The sequence below is a fragment of the Equus przewalskii genome, chromosome 19, assembly GCF_037783145.1.
Source record: "Equus przewalskii isolate Varuska chromosome 19, EquPr2, whole genome shotgun sequence".
Lineage (NCBI taxonomy): Eukaryota > Metazoa > Chordata > Mammalia > Perissodactyla > Equidae > Equus > Equus przewalskii.
This window is the reverse complement of record NC_091849.1, coordinates 28,197,454-28,223,861: the sequence shown is the minus strand read 5'-3', so window position 1 is coordinate 28,223,861 and position 26,408 is coordinate 28,197,454. Positions and strand designations below refer to the sequence as shown.

At 40.9% G+C, this 26,408-nt stretch overlaps 1 protein-coding gene, 1 long non-coding RNA gene and 1 other non-coding gene across 7 annotated transcripts; 1 reads left to right on the top strand and 2 right to left on the bottom strand.

The window, feature by feature from the left end:
- Nucleotides 1-1,436: 1,436 nt before the first annotated feature.
- LOC139077452 (uncharacterized) lies at nt 1,437-24,860 on the bottom strand. 2 transcript variants are annotated; one of them, XR_011529993.1, is made up of 4 exons: nt 24,692-24,860; nt 24,005-24,271; nt 23,457-23,540; nt 1,437-1,716 (listed from the first exon to the last, which is right to left on the bottom strand). It is a non-coding gene; the product is annotated as an uncharacterized lncRNA (long non-coding RNA). The 2 variants fall into 2 exon arrangements; XR_011529994.1 differs by having other exon boundaries at nt 24,005-24,070.
- On the top strand, nt 3,088-15,805 carry ZNF311 (zinc finger protein 311). 4 transcript variants are annotated; one of them, XM_070585124.1, is made up of 7 exons: nt 3,088-3,819; nt 4,443-4,815; nt 5,248-5,326; nt 9,613-9,689; nt 10,045-10,171; nt 10,804-10,908; nt 13,525-15,805. In XM_070585124.1, the coding sequence occupies exons 2-7, from the start codon at nt 4,807-4,809 to the stop codon at nt 15,114-15,116; spliced, it is 1,989 nt and encodes a 662-aa protein (XP_070441225.1). In that variant the 5' UTR covers nt 3,088-3,819; nt 4,443-4,806; the 3' UTR covers nt 15,117-15,805. The 4 variants fall into 4 exon arrangements, with proteins under 4 accessions (XP_070441225.1, XP_070441226.1, XP_070441228.1 ...); XM_070585125.1 differs by having other exon boundaries at nt 3,165-3,258; XM_070585127.1 differs by having other exon boundaries at nt 3,199-5,326; nt 8,416-9,689; nt 10,045-10,908.
- On the bottom strand, nt 22,346-22,427 carry TRNAL-AAG (transfer RNA leucine (anticodon AAG)). The gene has a single exon. It is a non-coding gene; the product is annotated as a tRNA-Leu (tRNA).
- Nucleotides 24,861-26,408: the final 1,548 nt, after the last annotated feature.

Sequence of the window (26,408 nt, the reverse complement as noted above, 5' to 3'; positions counted from 1 at the left end):
CTAAGGGTCTGCTGTGGAAGTAAAGTATCTTCATATCAGCAAAGTCTATCATAAATGAACCCCGTGAATATACGCGAATCGGAAGTTAGCACTGTTAAGTAGATTGGCATGAGGAAGGAAGAATGTACCCACTCAGCCTGGATGGTAGGTGACTATGTATAGCATCTCTCCTGCAGCCCCTTGCTCAGTGTCTTTGCACAGTATTCACTGAACTCAATTACAGAATTAGGGACTTAGTATCCTTACGGATCAGTCTAATCAAAACACAACTTCCTTTAGAGGAGAAGGATAAAATTGTATTAAATGGAGGATTGAAGAAATTTTTTTGTATAAAGATCATTATTTAGCAATCATTATGAGCCAGGCACTTTCATATAAAATACATTATATTTTCCTCCTCACTATAAGCTTCTGAGTGAAGGATTTATTGTCACTATTTTACAGATGCAGCAATTGAGATGCAAAGGAGTTAAGTGACTTGCCCAAAATATCAAGCTAGTAAGTGGCAGAGGCAGGAATGAGGTCTTCTGCATATAAGATTGGTGCACTTTCCATGATACCACTTTATAACAAATGTGCCAAGTACTTTCTAATCTCCTTTGCCTTTGAATAAATAGAAGCCCTGATTGGGCTGGAGAGACTGCCTTTATGTTCAGAATAGTGCACATATGAGATCCAAGACTCTGAAGTCATTAGTTTCTCTTCTAATTTTATCCTCCTTTGTAATTTTAGGCAAACTTTTAATCTCTTGGGCCTCAGTTTTCCCAGGTGCGAAATGAGGGAATTGTACCTGATGACTACTATGGTATCTTCCAGAGTTGCAATCTATTATTCTAATCATGAAATTTGATGTCAGGCAATGTGTTAAATGATTTCAATATATTATCTCATTTAATCCTCATAAAACTCTGAAAATTAGGTATCTATACTGGATCCATTTTGCAGACAGGGAAACTAGGGCATGAAAAATATACCTTGTGTAGGGTCTCATGCACACAGGTACCAGGCAGTTTAGCCTGAATTCAATCCCATAATTAAGTAAATTTGATTTCATTTTGATAAGCTTTAAAAGAAGTTAACTATGACCATTCACAAAGATATGCTATCATTCTTCCCACTGAAAGGAACCGAGACTCCTTGGAGAAATGGCTGATTCCAGGTCTGGAACAGGAAATATACAAAATGAGACTGAAACATCTTGTCCTGCCAGAAAGCAAAAAAGCTATCAAAGACTGTTAGAGTTAGATGAAAAGGACAAAGGAGACAAAATAAAGGGACTCCCACTGGCCAAAGATGGAATCATTTGAACATTAAAAAAATATAATGACTGCAATTGATTAAGACTCCTTGAATGTTTTTTTAAAATCCATGAGTTCACAGTGATACTCAAAAGCAGAAAACAAATATATATATATATTAGTTATCAATTACTGCATATCAAATTACCTCAAAATTTAGAATCAAATATCAAATATTTATTATCTCAATGAGTTTCTACAGGTCAAGAATCCAACAGCAGTTTAGCTATTGGTTCTGATTCTATCACAAGATTGCAGCCAAGACGTCGACCTGTGCTGCAGTCAAGTGAAGGCTTGACTGGAGGCTGGAGGATCCACTTCTAAACTCATTCACATGGCTCTTGGCAGGAGGCTTCAGTTCTTTGCCACATGGGTCTCTCCTTACAACATGCAGCTAGCTTCCCCCAGAGTGAATGATCTGAGAAAGAGAGAGAGAGAAAGAGGGACCAAGATGGAAGCCACAGTTTCTTTTATAACCTAATATTAGAAATAACATCAGTTCTGCTGTATTTAATTGGTCACACAAACCGACCCTGGTATAATGTGGGAGGCAGGTACACAAGAGTAAGAATACTGGAAGACAGTGCCATTGATGGACATTTTGAAGGATGTCTAACACATCATTGGTCATGGCACCTGGGCCACAACTACTTACTCTGAATATTGGCAATTACATTGAAAAGTTAACTTTTATTCTGTCTTTCCTGTATGAACTACATTCAGAATAACCAAACAGCCCTGAATTGATAGGTTGATGACAGGAACTCCTTCTTTGCAAAGGAATTCTAGCTCATAAATGTGAAAAAATTATTGAATTAGAAAATCACAATTTCACCACCCCTAATGAAATGGTTGATTCAGGCAAAGATCATAATGGATGAAACCACCAGATGAAAGGTTGATGGAGAACTTGACATGGAGGGATCCAAGTACCAAGTGCTGAACTCATTCATCTATTCCGGCATCACAAAGAGTGGAACAATTGGACATTATATGCTTCCTGATATAAAGCAAAAAAAGAAGTACATAGCAACAGTTAAGAATTCTTACCCATAAAGGTAAACCAAACTCTAATCAAACCTTTAGAGCTAACATCTAGTTAACAGGAAATACAAGGCTAGAGAAAAAAGTGAGGATGCCAAAGACAAAGCCAGTATGTAGAGCGTTCAGGACAAATGACCCAATTTGTTAAACGAGGGAAAAAGTGAAAGATGTTAGGAGAAACAGAAATAATCAAATAAAGCATGTAGACTTTAGATCTTGATTCAAAAAAGAAGCGTATTCTATATATATACGAAAGTTTAATATGGACTCGGTGTTAGATGGTAACCGGTAATTATTTTGTTAGAAGGGATGATGACATTGTGGTTCACTTAGAAAATGCCATATTTTTTAAGAGATGCATTCTGAAGAGCATAAAATTGAAATAATATGTTTGGGTTTTGCATTAAAATAGTTCAGCAAGAAAACCGGGAGACAGATGAAACAAGTGTGGCAGAATCTTATTTATTGTTAAATCTGAGCGATGAGTATATGGGGGTTCATTATACTCTCCTCTCAACTTTTGTGTAGGCTTAAATTTTTCATAATGAATTTTTTAATTTTTGGAAAAAAGTATCCAATTATTTATTTTGTATTCTTAGCTTTAATATTTAAAAGTAACTTTTTCATATATTTATGTCACAAAATTTCTGTCCATTCCAATCAATACATCCCTCCACGACAATAACGGGTCAATATGGTAACGTTTCCGCAACCGTTTACCCTTCACAAACTTGCGCAAACTCCTAGAAGCCTCAAGCCGGAGGAGGCCAGGCGGAGAGTTTCCAGGAAACTTCTCGACCAGAGAGTTGAGGGGTTTCCTAGAAAGTCACCGGAAATGATTACTGGAAGACTAGGAAGTGGAACTAGTCTAGATTTCTCTATTTTGTCATTTCTTGGGGAGAATATCGGCTGGAAGGTCTGTGGCTCGAGCCAGCGTGGGACGGGACCTCAGCTGGGGTCCCAAGCTCCTAGCGAGGCCGGAAAACTGCCTGAGAGGCGGGAGGGGAGGAGCCCGGCCCCGCCACTTACCTCACTTGAATACACCGCCTGCTTGGGGCTCCCTGGATTGCTGGCGGGGAAGGGCGGACCTTTGGAGCCGGGTCCGCTGGGAGTGGGGTCTGCTCGGGTTCCTCCCCCAGACCGGGCTTTCCCTCTGGTGTTCCTAACTCCCTTCTGCTCTTACTGCTCCAGTGGCTTACCCATTCTTTATCGTTTATTTTTCTCACCAGCATCCATTCATGCATTCATTCAACCGATTCCTAATTAGGCGCCTACCAGCGCAGGCACTATTTTAGACATTGGCAATATAGCAGTGAACAAAATAGAAAAATTCCTGCGCTCAAGAGCCTAGGAGCCTACATTTTAGTGACGATGAGACCGACAATAAACAAGAGATATAGTATATAGGTAACTCATGCACCATTTTGGAAAGTGATAAAGTGCTACAGAAAAAAAAATAGAGGGAATGTAAAGCAAGGTAAGGCATACCTGGATTGGAAGGAGGGGGTAGGTTGCAATTTTAAATAGGGAATCTAGAGTAGGTGTCCTTGGGAAGATGATATGCAAGCAAACACTTGAAGGAGGCAAGATTATTCACCGTGCGGATAGCTTGAGGTGGAGGGAACACTGTTGCAAAGGACCTAAGATGGAAATGTGCCTAAGATGGAAAAGAAAAAAGGTCTGTGTGACTGAAAAGGATTGAATGAGGCAGAGAATAGTAGGAGAGGTAATAGGCACATCCTAGAGACTTGTATGCCACTGTAAGGACTTCACCTTTTATTTTGAGATGGTTAGAAGTAATGGGCACATTCTGAAAGGCCTTGTATGTGGTTGTAGAGTAAGATGGAGCCATTGGGAGGTTTTAAGCAGACAGACGAAATGATCCAACTTAAGTTTGAAATGGACTGCTCTGATCGTTGTATAGAGAAGAGACAGACAGAAGGCAAGGATAGAAGCAGGGAGACCAGGTAGAAGGCTACTGCAATAATGGCGGGCAAGGCACGTGATGGTGGCTGGGACCAGGGTGGTAGCAGTGGAGGTTATATTCTGGATATATTAACATTTTCAATTTGTCTTCCTGTGCTCCGTCATCTCCCACAGATACCTCAGATCTTCAGTGATTTCTTTTTGCTGTGGTCGTGTTACTTTCTTTTCTCCTCCTTTCATCGAATATGCAGGAAAACAAGGTGTGAGACCACAGCTAGCTTAATGCTGCTGCTGAACCCCAAATCCAGGGCAGTATTTGACACATCAAGACAAGTAGCAGCTGCCCTGTGAGTCAGGAGAGGCCCTTTGGCGGACACCACCGAGATTAATATCCCCCAAGGAAAGCTGGCATCTACCAGAATCACTTCAAAACTCGTTGTCTGAGCAAAGCCAGAACTGACTTTGGGAGCAGGATCCAGCCAGCAGAGAAGAAACTGAGACAGTGTTGGAAGACTGGAAAAGAAAGCTGGGTAAAAAAATGCAACAGGTAAGAAGAGGAGGGTCTGCGATATATCACACGGAGGAAGAGGGACAAGTGAACCCAGGAGAGGAGGAAAGCAGTGGGAGTGGTGGTGGGCCCTGATTGACCTTTTGGAGCTCTTCTCCTTCTGGATGTTATTTTTCCTGGATGGCCTGGTGATCGTTAAATCATAAGTCAAAATTAAATTTTATGTTATATGTTTTTCACCACAGTTTTAAAAAGTTTTTAATATAATGAACCCTTTCTAGTTCTAGAGTAATCGGATGCCATTTCTAATTTTCATTAGGTCAACTGGAGACCGAGTCCCTGATTTTCTCTCCCCTCTTGGTATTTCTGGGAGTCAATTTCTATGGAAAAAATTTTTTAGTTGGTTGAAGCTTCCCATATATTTTTCTCCCCTCCATAACCTCCCCGAATTTATTTTGTGCCCTGCAATAGGTTGTTATGTCAGATGAGAGTCCAGGACCACCAAGCCAGCTGCTTTGGACCCCTGAAACCCAGCTCCTCCAGGAAAGAGGTGAGGCACACAGGATATTGTGGCAGGAGTCAAGGGAGCTGAGAATGGAGCAGGGGCATAGAATGGATGGGAGATGCTTCCTGGGGCCTGGAAATCTGCTTATTATTGAGCATTTATAGAATGTTCCTGTTATTTCTGTACTACACTTGGATTAGTATTGAGGGGAGCTAAATTATTCCATTTCTGCCCTCATCTTAAATTAAATTTAAAAATTATCAAACATCCATAAGAGAAGATTCTACAAAGCAATTTATCAAAGAAATTGAGTGCATTCAATCGCTTATTATATGCACAACTTGATATATATGATAAATAGCGTAGCTATTTGTACATAAATATTTACACCTATAAAACTTGTGATATAATTCAGTAACTCTTACCCAACCACAGTTTTACCAATTTGTAAAATTTGAGTATATGTAATTTTATTTCTGTAGACTTTTTTGGAACCCTGAGATTTTTAATTATACTATAGGAAATATGCTGAGAAATAGAAGATAAAGCAGTGACAAAAGAAAGAGTAACGATTTTGTCATGAAACTTTGTGAAAAGGAAAAGAATTTTATTAATTTATTTTATGATTTAGTGATTCTGGGCATTAGAAATGCTCTTTGGTGGCATATGTGAAGAGGAAAGTGAGTAAGGTTTGTATTGAAATGGCTGCTGGAGGGGGGACCCAGGAGATAGTATTTAGCAGTTCTGGAGTCATAAAATCAGACCCTGAAAAGCATAGACTTTTTGACAAAGGATTAGGCACCTGGGAACCCCAAAAGTAGGCTTTTTAATTTATATTACCGCCAAAGGAAAAAAAAGTAAAATATATTTCTAAGTTTATTATTGGGACTTCCAGAGGAGAAATCCTGAAATTTCTACTGTATAAGGATTCATAAATGAAAATTAATATTATAGAACATATGTATTACAAATTCAGGAGAGATAAAAAATAATGGGTATTGCTTAACTTGGGTGCTTATTTTATTTCATTTTTTTAAATATAAAAATATATACTTTATTATGGTTCACAACTGACTGAGTCTCCCAGTGCTGTTTTTCTCAAAACATCTTGAATTGTTTTCCCATAGGTGATTTTCAGGACCATAAAGTTTACAGTTACCTAACATAATATAAATGAACTAATCTTGTCCCAGATTATATCTGTACACCACTTTAACAAATAGTTTTGTTATGGACTGAATGTTTGTGTCCACTCAAAATTCATATGTTGAAGTGCTAACCCCCAATGTGATGATATTTAGATGGGGGGCCTTTGGGAAGTAATTAGGTTTAGATAAAGTCATAGGGCTGGGGCTCCCATGATGAGACTAGTGTCTTTATAAGAAGAGGAAGAGGGGCCGCCCATGGCCGAGTGGTTAAGTTTGAGAGCTCTGCTTTGGCGGCCTAGGGTTTCCCTGGGTCGAATCCTGGGCACGACATGGCACTGCTTATTGGGCCATGCTGAGGCGGCGTCCTGCATGCCAAAGCTGGAAGGAAGGACCCACAACTAAAAATATGCAACTATCTACCGGGGGGGGGGGGGGGGGTGTTGAGAGAAAAAGGATAAATAAAATCTTTTTAAAAAAAGAAGAGGAAGAGACCAGAGCTCTCCCTCTCTCCTCCATGTGAGGACAAAGCAAGAAGGCAAGCCAGGAAGCGAGCTCTTAACAGAACCTAACCATGCTGGCACCCTGATCTCACACTTCCAGCCTCGAGAACTGTGAGAAATAAATTTCTGGCATTTAAGCCACCCAGTCTGTGGTATTTTGTTATGTCAGCCTGAGTTGACTAAGATAGTTTTGTATTGTTTGAGCATGTAGGCTGTCTCCCAAGTTCATTTTTAACTTGAGGGCAGAAGCTGACCTTTCAAATTCCGAAGCTAAAAAATAAAGCTTAAGAATCATTATGTTGGTTACCAGGTGCTGAGAAGAGGGAGAAATGGAGAGTTGTTTACTGGGTATAGAGTTTCAGTTTTGCAAGATGAAAAAGTTCTGGAGATCTATTACACCACATTGTGAATATTTTTAACACTATTGAACTGTACACTTAAAAATGGTTAAGATGGTGGATTTTATATGTTTTTTGCCACAATTTAAAAAATTTTTAATGAAATGAACACTTAAAACAAAAAAGAACCACTATAAGTTGGCAAAACTTTCCCAGTTTGTGAAGAGGATATGGTAAAAGTCCAGCTGGGATATATCTGGACGCGAGTTTGAGTTAAATAGGAGTATATTTTGTCAAAACTTCTCCAATGGTACACTTAAGACTTCTGCATTTTACTGTATGTAAATTTTACTTCAAAAACAAGAATGTAAACAAATATTGAACTCTAATTAATGATATGTGTGATAAAGTGTTTAGGGGTGAAGTATACTGATGTCATCAACTTAGTTTGAAAGGCATCAGAAAATGAAATGGATGAGCCAGCACTGATGGCCTAGTGGTGAAAGTTCCATGCTCTCACCGCTTTGGCAGCCCAGGTTCAGTTTCCAGTCACAGAACCAGACCACCCATCTATCAGGAGTCATGCTGTGGCAGTGGCTCACATAGAAGAACTAGAAGAGCTTAACAACTACAATATACAACTATGTACTGCAGCTTTGGGGAGGGGGGAAATAGCCCTTTCAAGAAAATAAATAAATAAATAAATAAATAAAATGGATTATTAATAATAAGACAGATACAGGGATAATTAGATAGATATGTGATAAAGCAAATATTACAAAATGTTAATTGTAGAATATGAGTGGTGAATATATGGATGTTTACTATACAGTGCTTTCAGCTTTTCTTCATATTTAAAATGTTCATTGAAAAAAGCCCAATTGGGAGGTTTAAGCTTGTTGACGTTATAAGGAAAAGAATTGTTATGTAGCATTACAGAGCAGAACATGTACCTGCTGTCAGCTCTGTGTTATTCAGGGGGGTGGGGACTTTTTAAGACAAAGAATTATACAGTAACTTGAGTTTGTTTTTTTTTTTTTTTGAGGAAGATTAGCCCTGAGCTAATTACTGCCAGTCCTCCTCTTTTTGCTGAGGAAGCCTGGCCCTGAGCTAACATCCATGCCCATCTTCCTCTACTTTATATGTAGGATGCCTACCACAGCATGGCGTGCCAAGCGGTGCCATGTTCACACCCGGGATCCAAACCAGCGAACCCCAGGCCCCCGAGAAGCAGAACATGCACACTTAACTACTGTGCCACCAGGCCAGCCCTGTAACTTGAGTTTTTACAGTGAGATAGTGGGAAAACTGAGTGGTATCCACAGTGATTGAAACACAGCCCTGGTCTTAGTCAAAAGCTAAGAGTAGCCTAGACCAGAGAAGAGTCTCCTCTGGAAATGTCTATGGGAAGAAGCCAGTTTGCTCCTAAACTGAGTTTTGGTAAAATTGGAATGACAGTTTTGGGGGCCTAAGGCCAAGGGGTGATCCAAGCATCTTACCATAGGTGACTGACCCCATTCAAGCTTGGACTTGGGGGAGTGGTAATGAATGATCAAGAAAGATAAGTCACCATAAACACTGAAGCTACAGAAGGGTTGAGCTGGCCTGCAAGGAATGAAATAGGACCCCATTAATTAGTAATGTGAAGCTGTACTTCTCACTCAATCCATATGGATTATACCTAGACACTTGGACTCTCTGAGAAAGTTTCTCTTGCATTTTAAAAAGCTGTGTGTGCTGTTATACGTTGGTATAGGGAGGATAGCTTACTGCTAGGAAATTAATAGGAGAAAGAATCACAGGGGGAAAGTGATTCTTCTCTAATAAGAACAAGGAAAAAATTTTTTCTGATAAACTAATTGGACGTAGATGAGCCATTAAGTTACCTAAAGAAATAAGCTTTGGGCTTATCCCTGGATATTTCTGTTGCACACCTCCCCTCCTTTCCTTTCCCCCCATACCCACCCCAAGTCTTTTTGGAGGAAATGACTTCAAAATTCAAGTACAGGAAGAAAGGTTATCATCCAAGCTGGTGGTCAGTGATGTGAGCCTTTTGGGGAGGGAATAAGGTAATTCTCACGTAAAGAGGGACCAGAGAAAAACATATAGTAGGTGAGAGAGGAAGAATACAGTTACACTTGGTTTGGCTGCTGTGCCAGGCCTGATGCCTAAAACTGGAAACTGAGACTAGAGAAATGATGGAAAAGGAGGATACTGTAAGGCAGTAGACTTAACCTCTAAGTTAGAGCTCAAGAAGCTTCTACATTTGAGGAAGAGAGGATGAAAGTGAAAGTTTTCATTAATAATATGCTGAATTGACTCTCTGTTTATTTCTCCTCTCTCAGCTCTACCAACTACTCAATATCCTTCCTTTGGTAAACATGAAAGCCAAGGAAACCTGCCAGGAGCAAATATCACACTGGTGAGCCAGGCCCAAGTGAACTGAGGCCCCCTCCATCCTTCCTGGAAATATTTCACTGCCTCCTAAATTATGGCCTTATTTTCACTGCATTCCCTGGCTGTGAAACTCCCAAATCCAGATGCTGCCTCTCATAAGGATCATTTTGTTGGATGACAAACTTTTTGATTTGTTTCCTCTTTCATTATTTTTCACTTTTGATAGCCTGTGCTCCCTTTCATCTCATCCCCAGATATATACCAAATAGTAACAGCCTTTCACTTCTGTAAACCTTCTCCCTACAAATTCCTTTCTTCTGCCTCTGTTTCCTGAGAGAACTATGGGGTCTTCTCCGGGACAGCAGGACATATTTTTTCAGGAGTCAGTGAAATTTGAGGATGTAGCTGTGAACTTCAGTAGCGGAGAGTGGCAGTGTCTGACCCATGCTCAGAGGCACCTCTATAAAGATGTGATGCTGGAAAATTATGGGAACATGGTATCACTTGGTAAGGACTTTCCCTGAATTTGGCTTAGTACTTTCTCCCTCCATTTTTTTTAATTGCTTTATTTATTGATGTATATGGGGTCTCCTATTGAAAGTCAGAGCCCTCATTCTTTATCATCAGGATCGTCCCTCAAAATTAGAATTTTGAGTTGCCTCTGTTACATGGCAAGATAATTTTCTGGCTAACCTAGTTGCTGTTTTCTGATTCTTTGGGATGAGACTTTGCCTGGGAAAAAGGAGACACTTAGCTTCTGTTCTCCCTGGATTCTTGCCTCCTCATGCCTCTTATTTTCCATTAGGTGTTGTGTATTTAGTTCCTTGTCACGATCTCTGTCCTAGCAGCCCAAAATAGATGGCCTCCCTGTGCATGCCCCCATGCTCCAAAATAAAGCAGAGAAATACAACCAAATGATTATTTCCCAGAGTCTTTTTCTTTGCCCTTTTGATTATGACTTTTCTGAGAAAGTCCCTAAACCTATTCATTTGCATTTTACCAGACCCCTGAATAAACCCTTCTCTCTACCTAAATGAACACTGCATTCCTGTTTCCATATGCAAACAGAGGGGTCAGGGCAAGTGTTAGGACAGTTCCATGTTGCTCTGCACACTGTCTTATTCCTTCTGTACAACCAGGATTTCCATTTCCTAAACCTCCTTTGATCTCCCATCTGGAGCGAGAGGCAGAGCCCTGCGTTCAGGATCTGCAGGACAGCGAGTTCCTGAGCTGCTCCTACCCAGGTGAGTGATGGAGAAGCTTTCAGTCTCCTCCTCTCTTCCATGTGACAAAATGGTTGTAGAATGTTCTTAGTGGTGGGGCATCTATCGTCAGGGGCTCGGAAGGAAACCCATTCAGGAAACCTTAAGGAAGAGGAAAAAAACAGCAAGCTGGGCAGTTATTCAGTCATTATCTAATTGGTTCTTTGCCCCTATCTAATAGGCTTTTTGCAGTTTGGTTCTCAAAAACAGTTCAGACAATTCATCTCCTGTCTGTATATCAGTTACTCCAGTGCTCAGAGAAGATTACTTTTTTGCCTCCAGGTCTTTTTTTCCAGCATTTTGAGTCCTGGACCCTTCACCCTTGCCTTTTCCATTCTTTCTCATTGTGAAGTTAGTTTCTTTTGTGGCTTCAGCTCTGAGCTCTGATTGACGTGCCTGCCACACTGATAACACTAACCCTTACCTCTTTCCTGGGCAGCAGTCTCATGTTTCTAACTCCTGGTTTTTATTTGGATATCCCATTGTCATCTGGAAAGCAACATATATAAGTCAAACCCCTCTCTCCTCACAGGCTGTCTCTTCATTAACTCTCCCTACTTCTGTATCTGGTTCTACCTTTTTCTCACTTTGCCTTTCTGTTCTGCCTGACCCTCTTGTCTAGTCAGTTGTGAAATATTATCAGTTCTTCATTCAAACCATTTTCTGTATTTGTCTTCCAAAAAAATCGTTCTTTGTTTATAGGCCAACTCCAGCTACCCTATCATAATATCTACCTTTCCTTTCTTCCTCCCTTCCTTCCATCCAACAGACATTTATTGACAAATTATTGTACAACAGGCACTATACAAGGTACTAGAGATATAGAATCAAGTAAAATATAGACCCTCACCTCCAGAAGCTTATTTTCTGGTGGGGAAGTCAGGGAAGTAAATAAGCGATTATGTATGTATGGTGAAAGTTACAGAGATACGTAGATAGAGATATGTACCTGGTATATACAAACATAGAAGAGAAGCATCTAAATCTGACCTGGGGACGAAAAGACTGCAGAAGGAATGAGAACTGAACTAAGTTATGTGGAATAAGTGAGATCATTTAGTTGAAGGAGGGGAGAGGCATCCTAGGCAGAGGGAATAGCACGTAAGTATTAAGGAGTAAAAGAATACGAGCTGTGAATAGTTCAGTACGACCAGAGTAAAGGACTTGGGGTAGCCCGTGGGGAAAGCACAGGAGCAGCAGACGGGGCAAAGATCGTGATTGAAGGAGTTTTTGATAAACTACAGACCTTGAACTTTATTCTTCTAATAACAGCTAAGATTGATCAAGTACTTACTTCAGTGTTGCAAGTGCTTTACGTACATTGACTCACTTAATTATCATGGGTAGTCTAGATCCCGTTTAATAGATAAAGCAACTCTGAGGCACAGAGAGAAGGTACATCATCCTCCAAGTTTGCATAGCTGTTAGAGTCAGAGCTGAGATTTGAACCCAGGCAGTCTTACTCCAGAGCTGGGTCTTTTGACTGTAGGCTTTACTTCCTGTCTGTCTGGTTAACTATGGAGTGCCATTGAAGTATTTTAAGCTAATCAGTGACATGATTAGATTTGATCTTTAGAAAGAATAATGTGGAAGCAGTGTAGAGGATGGATTAGAGGGCAGCCAGACTAAAGGACATTTGGGGGATATTGAAGTTAGCTAGTGAGGATGCACTGGCAGTACCAATGAAGAGGAAGGCATAGAGCTAAGAGATAATAAGAGATCGACTTGGACTCTTTAGTTGCCAACAGTGGGAATGAACTCAAGCGAGCATAAGCAAAAGAACAGGAATTTATTTATTATTCAGGGTGTGTCATGGAAGCTAAGGGCAGTAGATACATCAGGCTTAAGAAGGGTCTGGAATGCCATCAGGCCCGTCTCTCCAGCTGTCTTCTCTGCTACTCTGTCCTACTCTTTCTTGACAGATTCCCCTTCTCTGCTTCTCAGTCCAAATGGAAGAACATTCCCTCCCTTATACAATATGCCATCCCACCACCACTGGTTCCAAAATTTAGTTTCTAATGCTCTAGCTATTGTCAAAGCCTGGCCTTACCTGCTCTCACATCACAATTCCAAAGTCCAAGAAGAGAGAATCCGGCCTCATTTGGGTCAGGTGTTGCCCAGATCTAATCTGCCCTATCCAGATGGGCAGAGTTACTCTGCAGAAATATGGCTCTCCAGGGCGCACTCTTGGAGCAAAGCAGACAGATCCTAAAGGGGGACTGCACTGGCACTTCAGCACCCCCTCTACAGCTCACTTCACAGGTGGAATTTGTAAAATGTTAACTGCATAAATATGAAGAGTTGAAGATGATTTCCAGTTTTCTGTCTTAGGTGACAAGGTGTATGAAGTTGCCATTCACTAAACTAGGAAATTCTAGAGGATGAGTAGATTTGTAAAGATTTTTGTAAAGTTTACTGCGTTTGAAATATCGTAGTACTTTTCGTTATTTCAACCTATCTCGACCTTTGCCATAACGTTAGCAATTTTTCTGGCATAGGAAAGTCATTTACTCTCGAACAGCTTAACATTGCCTCACCTCTCCCATCTCACGTATTTCCTTTTCTCTGAACACTGACATTTTTATTTTCTTGTTTAAGTATCAACTGACAAGTCATGGCCTGAGAATGAGAAGGCAAGTTCGGAACAAGAAATTTTTGACAATGAAGAAGTCTGCTTGGTGAAATTTAAAAGTCTCCTAAAAGTTGTTTCCCAGGATCCTCAGGTTGGAGAATTTTGTTTACAAGATATCAAATTAGAGAGTCAATGGGAAGTGCCTATGAAGGAGAAACTGAGAGAAGAGAAAGAAAGCTGTGAGAAAGTGACCTTCAAGAAAGGAAAGAATCAGAAGATACTTAGAAAAAGCTTCAATCCAAACTCCAAATATATTCCATATAATAAAGTTCTTATAGAACAGAAGCTCCATGAATGTGCCAAATGTGGCAAAAAATTCAGTTGGCTTTCTGACCTAATTCTCCATGAGCGAGTTCACTCTGGTGAGAAACCTTATGTGTGTAACGAATGTGGGAAAGCATTTAAGACCAAAAATCAGCTTTCTATGCACCAGATAATCCACACAGGGGAGAAACCCTTTAACTGTACCCAGTGTGGGAAGGTCTTCAGTAGTAGATCAGCTCTTTGCCGACATAAAAAAACCCACAATGGAGAGAAGCCTCACGGATGCAGTGACTGTGGGAAGGCCTTCAAGACCAGGAACCGTCTCAGTATGCATCAGATAATCCACACTGGGGAGAAGCCTTATGAATGTAATGACTGTGGGAAGGCTTTCCAGTTCAAGCATTCCCTTACCATCCACGGCAGAATCCACACTGGGGAGAAACCGTATGAATGTGAGGAGTGTGGGAAGGCCTTCAGTGGGCGTTCAGACCTCACCAAACACACAAGAATCCACACTGGAGAGCGACCTTATGAGTGCAATGAGTGTGGGAGGGCCTTCAGCCGGAGTTCAGACCTAAGCAAACACAAAAGAATCCACACCCAGAAGAAACACTATGGGTGCCCTCAGTGTGGAACAGCCTTCAGCAGCAAGGCAGAGCTCACCAAGCATAGAAGAATCCACACTGAAGAGAAGCCTTACAGGTGTAAGGAGTGTGGGAAAGCATTTCGTCATAACTGTAAACGCAGGGCTCACGAAAGAGAACACACTGGAGAGAAGCCCTATCAGTGTGTCGATTGTGGGAAAACTTTCCAGGATCGGCATTGCCTTACCATCCATCAAAGAATCCACACTGGAGAGAAACCTTATAAATGTCCAGAGTGTGGTAGAGCTTTCAGTGGGAAGTCAAACTTGACTAATCATCAAAGAATCCACACTGGAGAGAAACCTTACAGATGTGAGGTGTGTGGGAAGGCCTTTCATCAGAGTTCAGTCCTGAGACAGCACAAAAGAATCCACACTGGTGAGAAGCCATATACCTGCGGTGAGTGTGGCACGTCTTTCCGTCAGTGCTCAGCACTAATTGGACATAAGCGAGTTCATACTGGGGAGAAACCTTACGAATGTGAGGAGTGTGGAAAAGCTTTCAGAGTGAGCTCAAATCTTACTGGACATAAGAAAAGAAAACACAGAGCATGGAGAACCCACAAACTTGATGAGAGTGGGAAATCCTTCTCTCCACTAACTGTTTCTCAGACCTTTTCAGTAGTCAATATTTTGACCACCAACGCCTGAGTAATGATTCTGGTGTTTACACTTTCCCATTTCTCCTCCTTCCTCTTAGACTGTCCTTGCCTCCTGATTCCCTGACCCCTAATTGTGAGATCAAACAGCCTTTGTCCTTGACCTTCCTATTCAGTGTTTCTTCAGTGAGTAACTCACTTCCAAGGCTTTGTCTATCAATCATAATATTAAATACTTACCAGTGCTTGCCACGTGCCAGGCACTATTCTAAGGGCTTTACACTTTTAACATTAAATCTATACAGCCTCCTTATTGGATGAGAAAATTGCATAAAAAGATTAAGAAACCTGCTCAAGATCACTTAACTAGTAAATTCTGCAAAAATGCCCCCTGAACGCTCAGACTTATTTGGGCAATTTCCGTGTGCCTGCACCACATCTTTTGGATGTGAAACTATACCTCAGTTCAGCACAGAACATTTTTTTAATTGATAAACATTCATCATTTTTAGCATAGTTTTTTTTAATGTAAAGCCTGAATGGTACTTCTTCATGTGGAATCAGGATTGCTGAGGTTCAGGGGGAAAGAGAGGCAGGGCAAGGACATTTTTAAAAATTACAGATAAGTAGAAGTCAGCTCTATGCTGTGTTGATTTCTTAAATATTTGCTATGTGTGTTTGCATGACATATAAAATGCTCTTTCAAATGTATTAGTAAATTTATATCCTTCTTTTGAAGTCTTTCAGTGTCTCTTAACATCCATCCTTTCTCTCTCAAATGTTATAGGTCCTTCGAACAGAATTACCATAAATACCCACATACAGTAAGGCTGTTAAAAGAGAAATTGAAAATCCTGGAAGAGGTTGCAAATGTGTCATCTTAATTAACATAATGACTATAACTGAGAATTAAATTTAGTTCTGAGATCCCTGGCTGGTAAAGAAAGATATGAGCTGGGTTCATCAGCATTTCTCAAAGGTGTTTTACAGGTTAATGTTTCTTTAAGATAATAAGTTTGGAAAATGCTGGCTAGGTGAGTTTTTTAATTCCCTTAAAGACTTCTCAGGGCTTGTAAGATGCTAATGTCCTTTCTGAATCTTAAAGGAGCTATAAAAGCATTACTTTCCTAAAGTAATTGACCACAGAATCCTGTTTAGTTGAGCATCTTTGTGGACTCTTGTTTCATAGAAAACATTTTGGGAAGTGGTTACACATCATCTAAAAATGAAGGGCAAGGAGTCTAAGAGATGCAATTTTCTAGGAACAAATTCCAAAGGGAATTACATGGTTTAGTATTCAAAAGATGGATTAAGACATTGTTCCTTGGGTTCAATTTCTACAGGAAATTAGAGCATATTCTTTATATGGCTACTTCTTACATAGTTTGTTGATGAAAGCATTTAGGACATAACTCAGTGAAATTGTTTCTCTGGAGGATGAAACTGGATATGTGCCTTTCAGATGATACGTGGCTTAAGGAAAGAGTTTAGGATGCGTCTGGAGAATTGGTAGTGGTTTTCCAATCCTTTTAGTGTTTCAGGACCCCTTATTTGATGATCAACACATTTCACCGACACCCTCTCTTATACATGCACACGACAGTAGTTGTACTTTAACGCTTGATGACAAAATGTTGCCATGCTCTTCTAGAGAATCTGAGGTTTTGTTAATCACAAATGTATATACTTTTGGAAAATGTATATACATGTTCAGGATGTTTATTTCGCTCACAGGCTATGATGCGCTTTTGGATTTTGGACTCCTAAGTCCTCAGCCCAACTTGAGAACCCTACAGTGCATCCCTTCATATCACTTCTTCAGTCAGTTTTAACAGAATCTGGCAAGGTGCGATACCAGTTTAAATTCTGGACCATCCTGGAGTGTTGATGTTTTGTATTGTTGATTGGAGAGGCCTATTCTTCAGACCCCAGTGAACTGGAGGGGTAACAAGCCTGACATCCTGTTGTGAAAGTTGAGATGCCTTTGTATTGAGCCCAAATAGAATACTTTTACACTCCAGTGGTGTAAATTGATACAACCACTTTGGAAAACAGATATTATCCTGTAAAGTTGGACTTTATCCTACAACCAAATAATTCCATTCCTAGGTGTATATCCTGAGAAACTCTTCCACATAAGCACCGAGATTTACATACACAGATTTTCAGAGCATAATTGTTCATAATAGTAAAAACCAAAAAACAACCCAAATGTTCATCAACACTAAATAGAAAAACAAATTTTGCCATATTTAGATAATGGAATAGTATACAGCAGTGAACATGAATGAACTATAGCTATAACCAATAAGATGGATAATTAGTAGAAATTTCATGTTGAGTGGAAAAAGTGAGTCTCAGAAGACAACATACAGTTTGGTACCATTTTTATAAAGTTCACAAACAAGCAAGACAAAATAATACATTGATTAGTGATTTATTTATAGGTGTAAATTATTTAAGTAAAGGAATGATAGACACAGACTTTAGGATAGTGGTCCCCTCTGACAGCGAGTCAGAGTGATGGGACAGGAGAGAAGCACATAAGTTGATGCAAATGTCTTAGTAATATTCTAGCCCAGAACTGTCCAACAGAAATACAATGCCAGCCACATATATAATTTCAAATTTCCTCATTAAAAAAGTAAAATTAGTGAAATTAATTTTAATTTATGTATGGCCCAGTATATTCAAAATATCATTTCAACATATAATCAAAAATATATTAATGAAGTATTTTATTTTTTCGTGCTAAGTCTTTAAAATCCAGTGTGTATTTCGTTTACAGCACATCTCAGTTTGTACACTAAATTTCTATTAGAAATACTGTCCTTGAATTTCATAAAACATATAGTTGAAAAAAATCAATTCATAAAGCCAAGTTGTCCCAAACATATTAAAAGTTTTCCAGTAACAGAATGGAGAATCCTCTTTTATTTATTTATTTTCTGCTTTATCTCCCCAAATCCCCCTGGTACATAGTTGTATATCTTAGTTGCAGGTCCTTCTAGTTGTGGAAGAATCCTCTTTTAAATTTAAATTTGCACTAATTAGAATTAACAATTCAGTTCTCAGTCACATTAGCCACATTTGAAGTGCTGAATAGCCACACGTGGCAAGTGGCTCTGTATTGGATGGTGTAATTCTAGATCTTGAGTGATGTGTTGAAAATTGTTCATTTTAATGTTATACTTCAAAACTTGCTGCATATCTTTTTGAATGTATAAAATATAATAAAAGGAAACAACAAAATCTAGAGAAGCAATCCAGGGATCCCAATTAGTGGAAGTTCCAAAAGAATAAGAACATAAAAACAGACAGTAGGAAATTATCAAAATAATCATATAAGAAAATTTGCCAGAAAGTAAAATTAGTTCCTAGAGGTAAAGTCCTGCCAAGCACACAGTTCACTGAATGACATAACATCTACACCGAAACACATCAATGAGAAATTGCAAAATACTGTGCATAAAAGAAATTACAAATACTGTGGATAAAAGAAAGATCCCCAAAGTTTTCAGACAAAACAAAATCAAATACAAAGGACAAATAGAGTAGAATCGAAATAATCAAAAATAGCACTTGGAGATGATAGACAATGCAGTAATGCCTTCAAAATCCTAACGAAAAATTATTTTTAACTTAGATTTCTATATCTAATCAAATGATTAACCATGTATGAGGTAAAGACATTTTAAAGACATGGAAGATCTCACATGCATATTTTATCATATGCTCCACCCAAACAAATGAGTAAAATCAAGAAGAAAAAAAGAGAAATGGGATCCAAGAAATAGACTTTACAGCAGAGGAAGGAAGCCAAGGTAAGCCCCTGATTCTAGCTATGCAGCAGTCAGTCCGGACTGGAGAACTCTGGAAGTTCTCCAGGGAGGAATATTAACTAGTGCATTGGACGAGTTAGAAAGAAGTATTTAGGAGTTTCACAGTTATGTTGGAGAATTCGGAATAATGTGTTATAGTGACAGAAAACTAATCACATGAAAAGATAAGGCAACTAATAAATTTAATGTGATCAAAGTTTACAAAAAAAATATCATCATAGTACGGTACATGTCTCAGTACAAAAAAATACTTTGTACTGAGAGGATGGCAGATGAGAATCAGTTGTGGGATAATGAGTCAATTCTCAAATTCCAAAATAGAAAGAAAAGACAGTGTCTAAAAGGATAGATAAGGAAATAGCAGTAGCAGTATGTTATTTTAGCTGAAACTTACTTTATGCACTCATAGTGTCCTCTATTTGTCCTTTTACGCATTGTAATCCTGAAGTTTGAATTGCAACTCACACATAAGTGGTAACAATTTAAACATCAAAGTGTAAAAGGGAAAATAGTGGTTTCTGTAATCTTTTCTCTGCCTGTTGACAACATGTAACCATCAAGAACTGTGAAGAGTCTGATAGTTTACTGCATTTGTAAGGTAATAACACCAGCCTGCCACAGTTTCAAGGTTGCTGCTGGAAGACCGGGGGCAGAGATGTAAGGGAGGCAAAATTTTACCTCTGTTCTCTTAGAGTTTTCAGCTGGGCCTGACATAAGACAGATGAACAGGAGAAAAGCATACAAATTTATTTAATACATGTTTTACACAACATGGGAACCCTCATAAGGACATGAAGACCCAAAGAAGTGGCAAAACTGAAATGCTTTTACACTAAGCTGAAAAAAGAGAGGCAACAGTGGGAAAGTAACTAAAATAGATGGGGAGGTTAAAGGAAGATAAGAATTATTTTAACATGGTTTGTTTGCACAGAATTTTCTCAAGTTCAACTCTCTGTGCTTAATGATAAGAATATTACTTTCCTCTTGGTATAGAGAGGACATCCTCCAGAGTGCCCTCTTTGCACCTGTTTTAGTGCTTTTAGCTCAAAATAATCCTTATGCCAAAGTGGCATATTCTGCCACCCTTCCGAGACAAAGGACATTTCATTTCTCGCAGCAATAGCAGGAGCCAGATTATCAGCCTTTGTGCAGCTTCCTCAAGTACCAATTCCCACAAGGGTGACTCAGATGGGCCTAGATGGATGCCTGCACACAGAGTGGGTAGCATTGCAGGAGAGGAACCCTGAGTGGAGGGAACTCAGCAGGAATGCCTGTCCTTTGATCCAGATGGAGAGGCTATCTCTATCTTCCAAGGCTGTTTTTATATAAAAATCTTTGAGGGGACTGCCCAGTGGCATAGCATTTAAATTCACGTGCTCCACTTGTGCAGCCCAGGTTCACCGGTTTGGATCCCTGGCGCAGACCTATGCATCGCTTATCAACCCATGCTGTGGCAGGCATCTCACATATAAAGTAGAGGAAGATGGGCACAGATGTTAGCTCCGGCCAATCTTCCTCAGCAAAAAGAGGAGGATTGGTGGGGAATGTTAGCTCAGGGCTAATCTTCCTCAAAAAAGAAAAAAAAACCTTTGAAAGATAATCCAGAACAAAGCACAGTTAGGGATTCTGTGGGATAATAAGGACTATATATTTGATCTTTGTGCCCAGTTCCTGACACAGCTCCTAAATCCCTTGAGATTTCCTGGGTACTAGGAGCTGCTTTTGTTCTAATGAGGCCATTCTTGGTGGGTCCCTAGATAGTTTCAGAAAGGGGCTGGTCATCAAAAAGACAAAGCCATGATTAGAAGCCTAGAACTTTCAACCACACCCCACCCTTAATCTCCCCAGGAGGGGAGAGGGGCTGGAGATTGGGTTAATAATCTGTCATGCCTACATGATGAAACCTTCATAAAAACCTCTAAATGACAGAATTAGGAGAGTTTCAGAGCTGATGAACGTATGGAGGTGTTGGAAGAGTGGCACACCAGGAGAGGGCATGGAAGTTCCATGTAGCTCCCCTCATGCCATTCCTTGCCCTGTGCATCTCTTCCATTTGGCTGTGTGCCAAATGGAGTTATATCTGTTTATAATACACCAGTAAATGAAAGTCAAGTGTGTTCCTGAGTTCTGTGAGCCATTCTAGCAAATTGTCCAACCTGAAGATGGGGTTGTGGGGTCCCTTGGTTTATAGCTGGTCAGTCAGAAGTACAGGAGGCCTGGGACTGGCAAATGGCATCTGAAGTGGGGGACAGTCTTGTGGGACTGAGCCCTTAACCTTTGGAATCTGCACTAATTCTGGGTAGTTAGTGTCAGAATTGAATTGAATTGTTGAACACCCAGTTGGTGTCTGCATAAAATCAGAGACTTGGTTGTCGGTGAGTAAAAACAGTTAAGAGACTCACAATACACGCAGAAACCGAGATAATCGGGGAAAATTGTCTCCCAACAGTAACCACTGGGAATAATTTGATGTGTATCCTTCCACCCATCGTGCAAGACATGTTATTCTCTAACTTCTTTATTCTCTTAAATCTGGAACTTCATTCAAAGTCTACACATAGAAAACTATCTTTTTTCGTAGAGATTGTACCATATTTGGGCGATTACTTGTCTAATGCTTATGAACCCCGCTAGACTCTACGTCATGAGGGCAGGGACCCTCTGTGCTCTTCCCCGAATATCCTCTCCATACCCTCACTAACTCTAACTCTGGAGCTGGTAGGAGGGAGAGGGGGAGATCAGGGAAGGCTTCTAGGAGGAAACTACTTCCAAGCTAAGGCCTAGAGGATGAGAGACACCATGTGTGCATAACAATCTGCTCAGAGCAGAGAGGGCACCCACTCCAAGCCACAGACACGTGGGATGCAGCTGAGCTCAAAAGCCGAAAAGCGCGCAGCGAGTGGAGGGCACGTGGCGCTGGTGGGATGTGTCTGGCAGTTGTGGGACAGGGCGCTGGCGCTTTCTGCAGAATCTCTTCTCAGATCTCCATAATTAGGGTTCCAAACATGAAATAAGCGCGCTGCAGAGAAGCTAGAGGAAGAACAGTGACTATTCTGAACATAAATTATTCCTTCAGAGACATTGGCAGGATCTATCTTAAGTTACAAGTGGCTCCAAGGAATCTGACATCCATGAGCTTGTATGTAATAAGGATTGTACGCATAAAAGCACTTTTCGTCTGTTACTCATTGCTGTATCTGCAGTCCCTACAATCGTGCCTAGAATATATTGGCCTCTCAATAGTGGATGAATAGATTATTTGAGCGTTTATTTTAGGTTGACCATTGTTATAGGTCAGTTATCTCTGGCCCCCAGAAAAACAGAAGTCAAAGGAGGAGGAGAAAAATGGGCTTGAGTTTGGAAGATGTGAGAACTCTCCACGCTGCAAATGAAGAAAAGGCGTCTACTAGGCCACGTGGTTGTAAAAACGAAAAAGTCTTGGCAGCGGTGGGATTCGAACCCACGCCCCCGAAGAGACTGGAGCCTTAATCCAGCGCCTTAGACCGCTCGGCCACGCTACCACTTCCGGCATACTACGTCTCCCACAATTTCTCTAAAAGCCAATGTCGTCCCCTTGCGGCCCCACGCCGCTCTGCTCTCCAGGACATTTCTTTCTCTGGCGTTCCTCCCAGTACCACCTGACAACCTCACCCAGCCTGACCCCTGACACCTTGCTTCCCCACAGCTGGGAGTAGTGCGGGAGGAAACCAGCGAATCCGAGACCCCCGACACTTTGATCACCAACACAAGAAGAAGAGGCCGCGTGGACCGAGCGGGTTTCAGGTTCCCCGTGGACGGTGACGCCCAGCCAGAGCCCCGACGGCGCCGAGTGACTCGGGGGTGATTCTGGCGAGGGGACAATACGAAAGAAGGGCAACCTGACGAAAGGAGCAGAGAGCACATTCCTTGCTGTTTGCGGAGGTAAAAATTCATAAGGATCGCAGTCTCCGCAGAAATGCCCCCAGAGCCAAAGGCGTTGGGCCGTTCATTTTGAAACGCCAAGATTCGAATCATTTAAAAGTATAGTGGCTGTCATAATATAATGCAATAGACTGATAAAGTCGCTGCCTGCGTTTCTCTTCTTAATGCAGGCGGTGGCGCCTGGACCTCTCTGACCCAAAAGTTTTGACTCAGACAGAGCCATAAAATGAAATCACATTGTGCAGATTATGTCAGAAATAAAGTCGCAATAAAGAAAGCTAATGCTAGAGTTTGTTTTGCCATTCATCTCCAAGAAATTCAATGCTGGTAAGCGCTTTAATTCAATATTCCAATGAAAATAAGCTTTCTAACAATTTCCTATACTGGAATTGTTCATATGGAATTCATTGTGCACTGCCTGGGTGTTAGTTTCCTGTGGCTGCTGTAACAAATTACCACAAACTGCGTGGCTTAAAACAACGGAAACGTATACTCTTACAATTCTGGACGCCAGACGTCCAACGAGTATCACCTGCCAAAATCAAGGCATCCTCGGGGCCCAGCTCCCTCTGAAGACTCTAGGGGAAAATTGGGTTCCTTGATTCTTTCAGCTTCCACTATTCGCATACCTTGGCTTGTGGCCACATCTCTCCAGTTTTCAAGGTCAACATCTACAAATCTCTGCTTTACCTTCACACGGCCTTCTCTACCTTCTAAAAGAAAATAAAAATAAAAAATTAATGCAGTAGTATCTCAACATCCTTAGTTGCAATACTTTAGCAATTACCAGATGTTATTTCCTGGGGAGATTACTTTAGGAAAATGACTAAGAAAAAAGATTCTCAAGCGAGCAGAACCAACACAGTCGCCCCCTACTCTTTCTCCTGGCTAAAGCCTCACTTTCCCCTGTTCCTCCATATATCCCAAGCTAGGAGCCTATTTTCTCACCTGCTGCGTCAGTCTGAGCTCTCTGCCTGTGTCTCTTTCTCAGTCCCTCGCAACAGCAGTAATCTTCTCTCCACTATCAGGACTATGTATTCCCACCCGTCCTGGATCTCTGAGGGCAACATGGCCACAGTTTGATGGAGACTCACTACTCTGTGACAGCTTTAACCCTCAGAGACATAGAGCAAGGCTACCCTCCTGCTAGGTGCTAATTCGTTCAATGCTTCATCACCTTCAATTTGATTCCATCAAAGGCATCAATCCAGGGACCAATTTTCTCTCTCTACTGTTCGCATTCCTCCAGCGTAAACCAAGAGTCGAGGAAACAGGAAGAAAAAGTGAAGAAATAATCTGAGAGACAATGACTATATCAACGAGTGGGCATCAGTAGTCCATTCAACAAGCATTGACTGAGTGCCTGCTGCCTACCTGGGCCCTAAGCTGGGCACTGGGTATTCAGCAGAAGAAACACAGACAGTTGCGGTCCTCACCCTCAGAACTAGCAGAGAAGGCAAACGTTCATCAAGAAATTACAGCTCAGTGTTGTGATTGAAGAAGGGCTGGGGTCACACTCAGGTGAGGGAGCTAGCTAACTTAGCGCAGATCTGGAAAGGCCTGCTTGGAGGAATTCACGAATGCACTGAGGAATGACGTCGGGGTGGGGCTTGGAATGAGACAAGACAGGCGAGAAGTGTAAAAAGAGAAAAACAGTTCGGGTGTAGGAAGCCTGGGGATTGAACCCGCAACCCCTCTCCCCCGACAAGCCCTCTCCCGGAAGGAAGACTGGGATCCCTGAAGGAGTCAAGGATGAGAAGGGGAGGAAAGGAGAAAGAGGGGAAGGCGGATGAGAAGAGGCTTCTCCCACAGCCCCCACGGACATTCGGGGTGATGATGGGGGGTCCCTGGGAGCTGCCGCTACCTGGCCGTTTTCGGATCTAAGACTCTAAGATTCAGAGAAATAACAAGTCCAGACGTGCGCCTCAAGAATCCCTGTGAGGAGTAAGGGTCTACGCCGCACAGAGTTAGAATAAGGAATTTGAAAAGTAAGTGTTTCTCCTGGTCCTTGGAGAGACACTTCCTAGTACCCTCCATCCGACCACGCGTTCAGTGTGTACTCTCTAGGAAACGAGGAGGACTGCCTTTCTCGCTGGTTCTATTTCAGTCAAGAGGTTCAGCTTCAGTTCCGCTGTTGCGTAGGCTGAGCATGAGCGAGGTTTGGAACCAGCCCCACAGATTCCTGGAAATTGAACAGAGAACTCTGATCACCCTCTCTTTAGAGACAAATTGATTTTAAAGCATTTAAAATCATTTCCCCTGGACCGACTGACTTAAAAAAATTTTCTGGGAAGCCACTATGTACCTGTATTAGCTGGATTTGTCTGCAAATGCTGTCGGATTATATGTAGAGGAATTCTAGCTTCACTGTGTATGGCCAGAAAGCTTGACATTGAAAACTTATGCCATCCCATCAGCAGCAAAGATTTTCCACGTTTCTAATTCAGAATTCAAAGAATTCAGAATTCAGAGTCCTGAATGATCCAGGAGATTTCACAATTCTGTGCTTTGCTTCTCCTGATCCCTAGTCCTGGAATGTCGATCTCCATTTTGTTCCCTCACAGAAATCCTGCTCATTCTGCACAGCCCACTTCGAATAGATCAGTTCTCCACCCCGTCTTGGAATCACACACACACACCACATCACTGTGCTTCTCCACACTTCATTTTAGCAGATTACTCTTTCGGCCCATAGAAAACTTGTTCACAATTTCTGTCTCCTCCACTCAATGTAAGTACCACAACGGTAATAATAATAATGATGATAAAAACACATAGATTAGGATAATAGTATGCCTGAGCGCTTTTTGTGCATTTTTTCATTTACTCCTCATAACGTGTATGCAGTAAATATTTTTATTCCCTTTTCACAGATGAGAAAACTGGGTTTAGGGATGTTAAGAGGTGAGATTGTGTCTTATTCGTTTTTCATCTTCCATAGAGATTAGTGTAGTGCAAACCTATACTGGCCCTTAATATTCACAGATTGATATATTGACTCCAACTGTTGTCCTTTTTCTTACAGCCCTTCACATTCTCCCTTCTTCTTGTCCTGATGTGGATTTGGTTTTGTTATATATGTGCCATTTGTCTCTGAGTTGGCAAGTAATCAGATAGCAGTCTGGTGAGTGGACAGAACCTACTGTACTAAAATACAGATTAGGCAATTTTTTTCTCCATGGAATATGAGTAATAGCTCATAACAGATGAAGGAAAAAAGTCACTTAGCTAGCAGAGTCCCTTGTCTCTAATCCAATTAGCTTTATATGGAAAGTTAAAAAAAAAAAAAAGGCATTAAACACATTCGGAGCCCCACCCAGACTGCTCCCCAAAAACAGAGATATAAAAAGAAATGAAGCAAAGCGTTCTTGCTACATATAGAGGAGACAAAATATGACATCATGAAGAGAGGATGATGTTCAGGAAGTGATTGCCATCAGGCCTCCGGGATTGATTTCCTGTGAAGCATTAGGCAAAAAGACACAGAATAGCTTCAGTATATATAGGAATTTGACAAACCATACTACTTTTACGCTTATGTGAAAACAAAATTTCTTAGACAAATTGATCTTACATATGTG

Coding starts and splice junctions, on each gene's coding strand:
- ZNF311 (XM_070585124.1), top strand. Junction 5,327..9,612: donor CCAGCTCCTCCAGGAAAGAG/GTGAGGCACACA, acceptor CTCCTCTCTCAG/CTCTACCAACTACTCAATAT. Junction 10,172..10,803: donor TGGGAACATGGTATCACTTG/GTAAGGACTTTC, acceptor CTGTACAACCAG/GATTTCCATTTCCTAAACCT.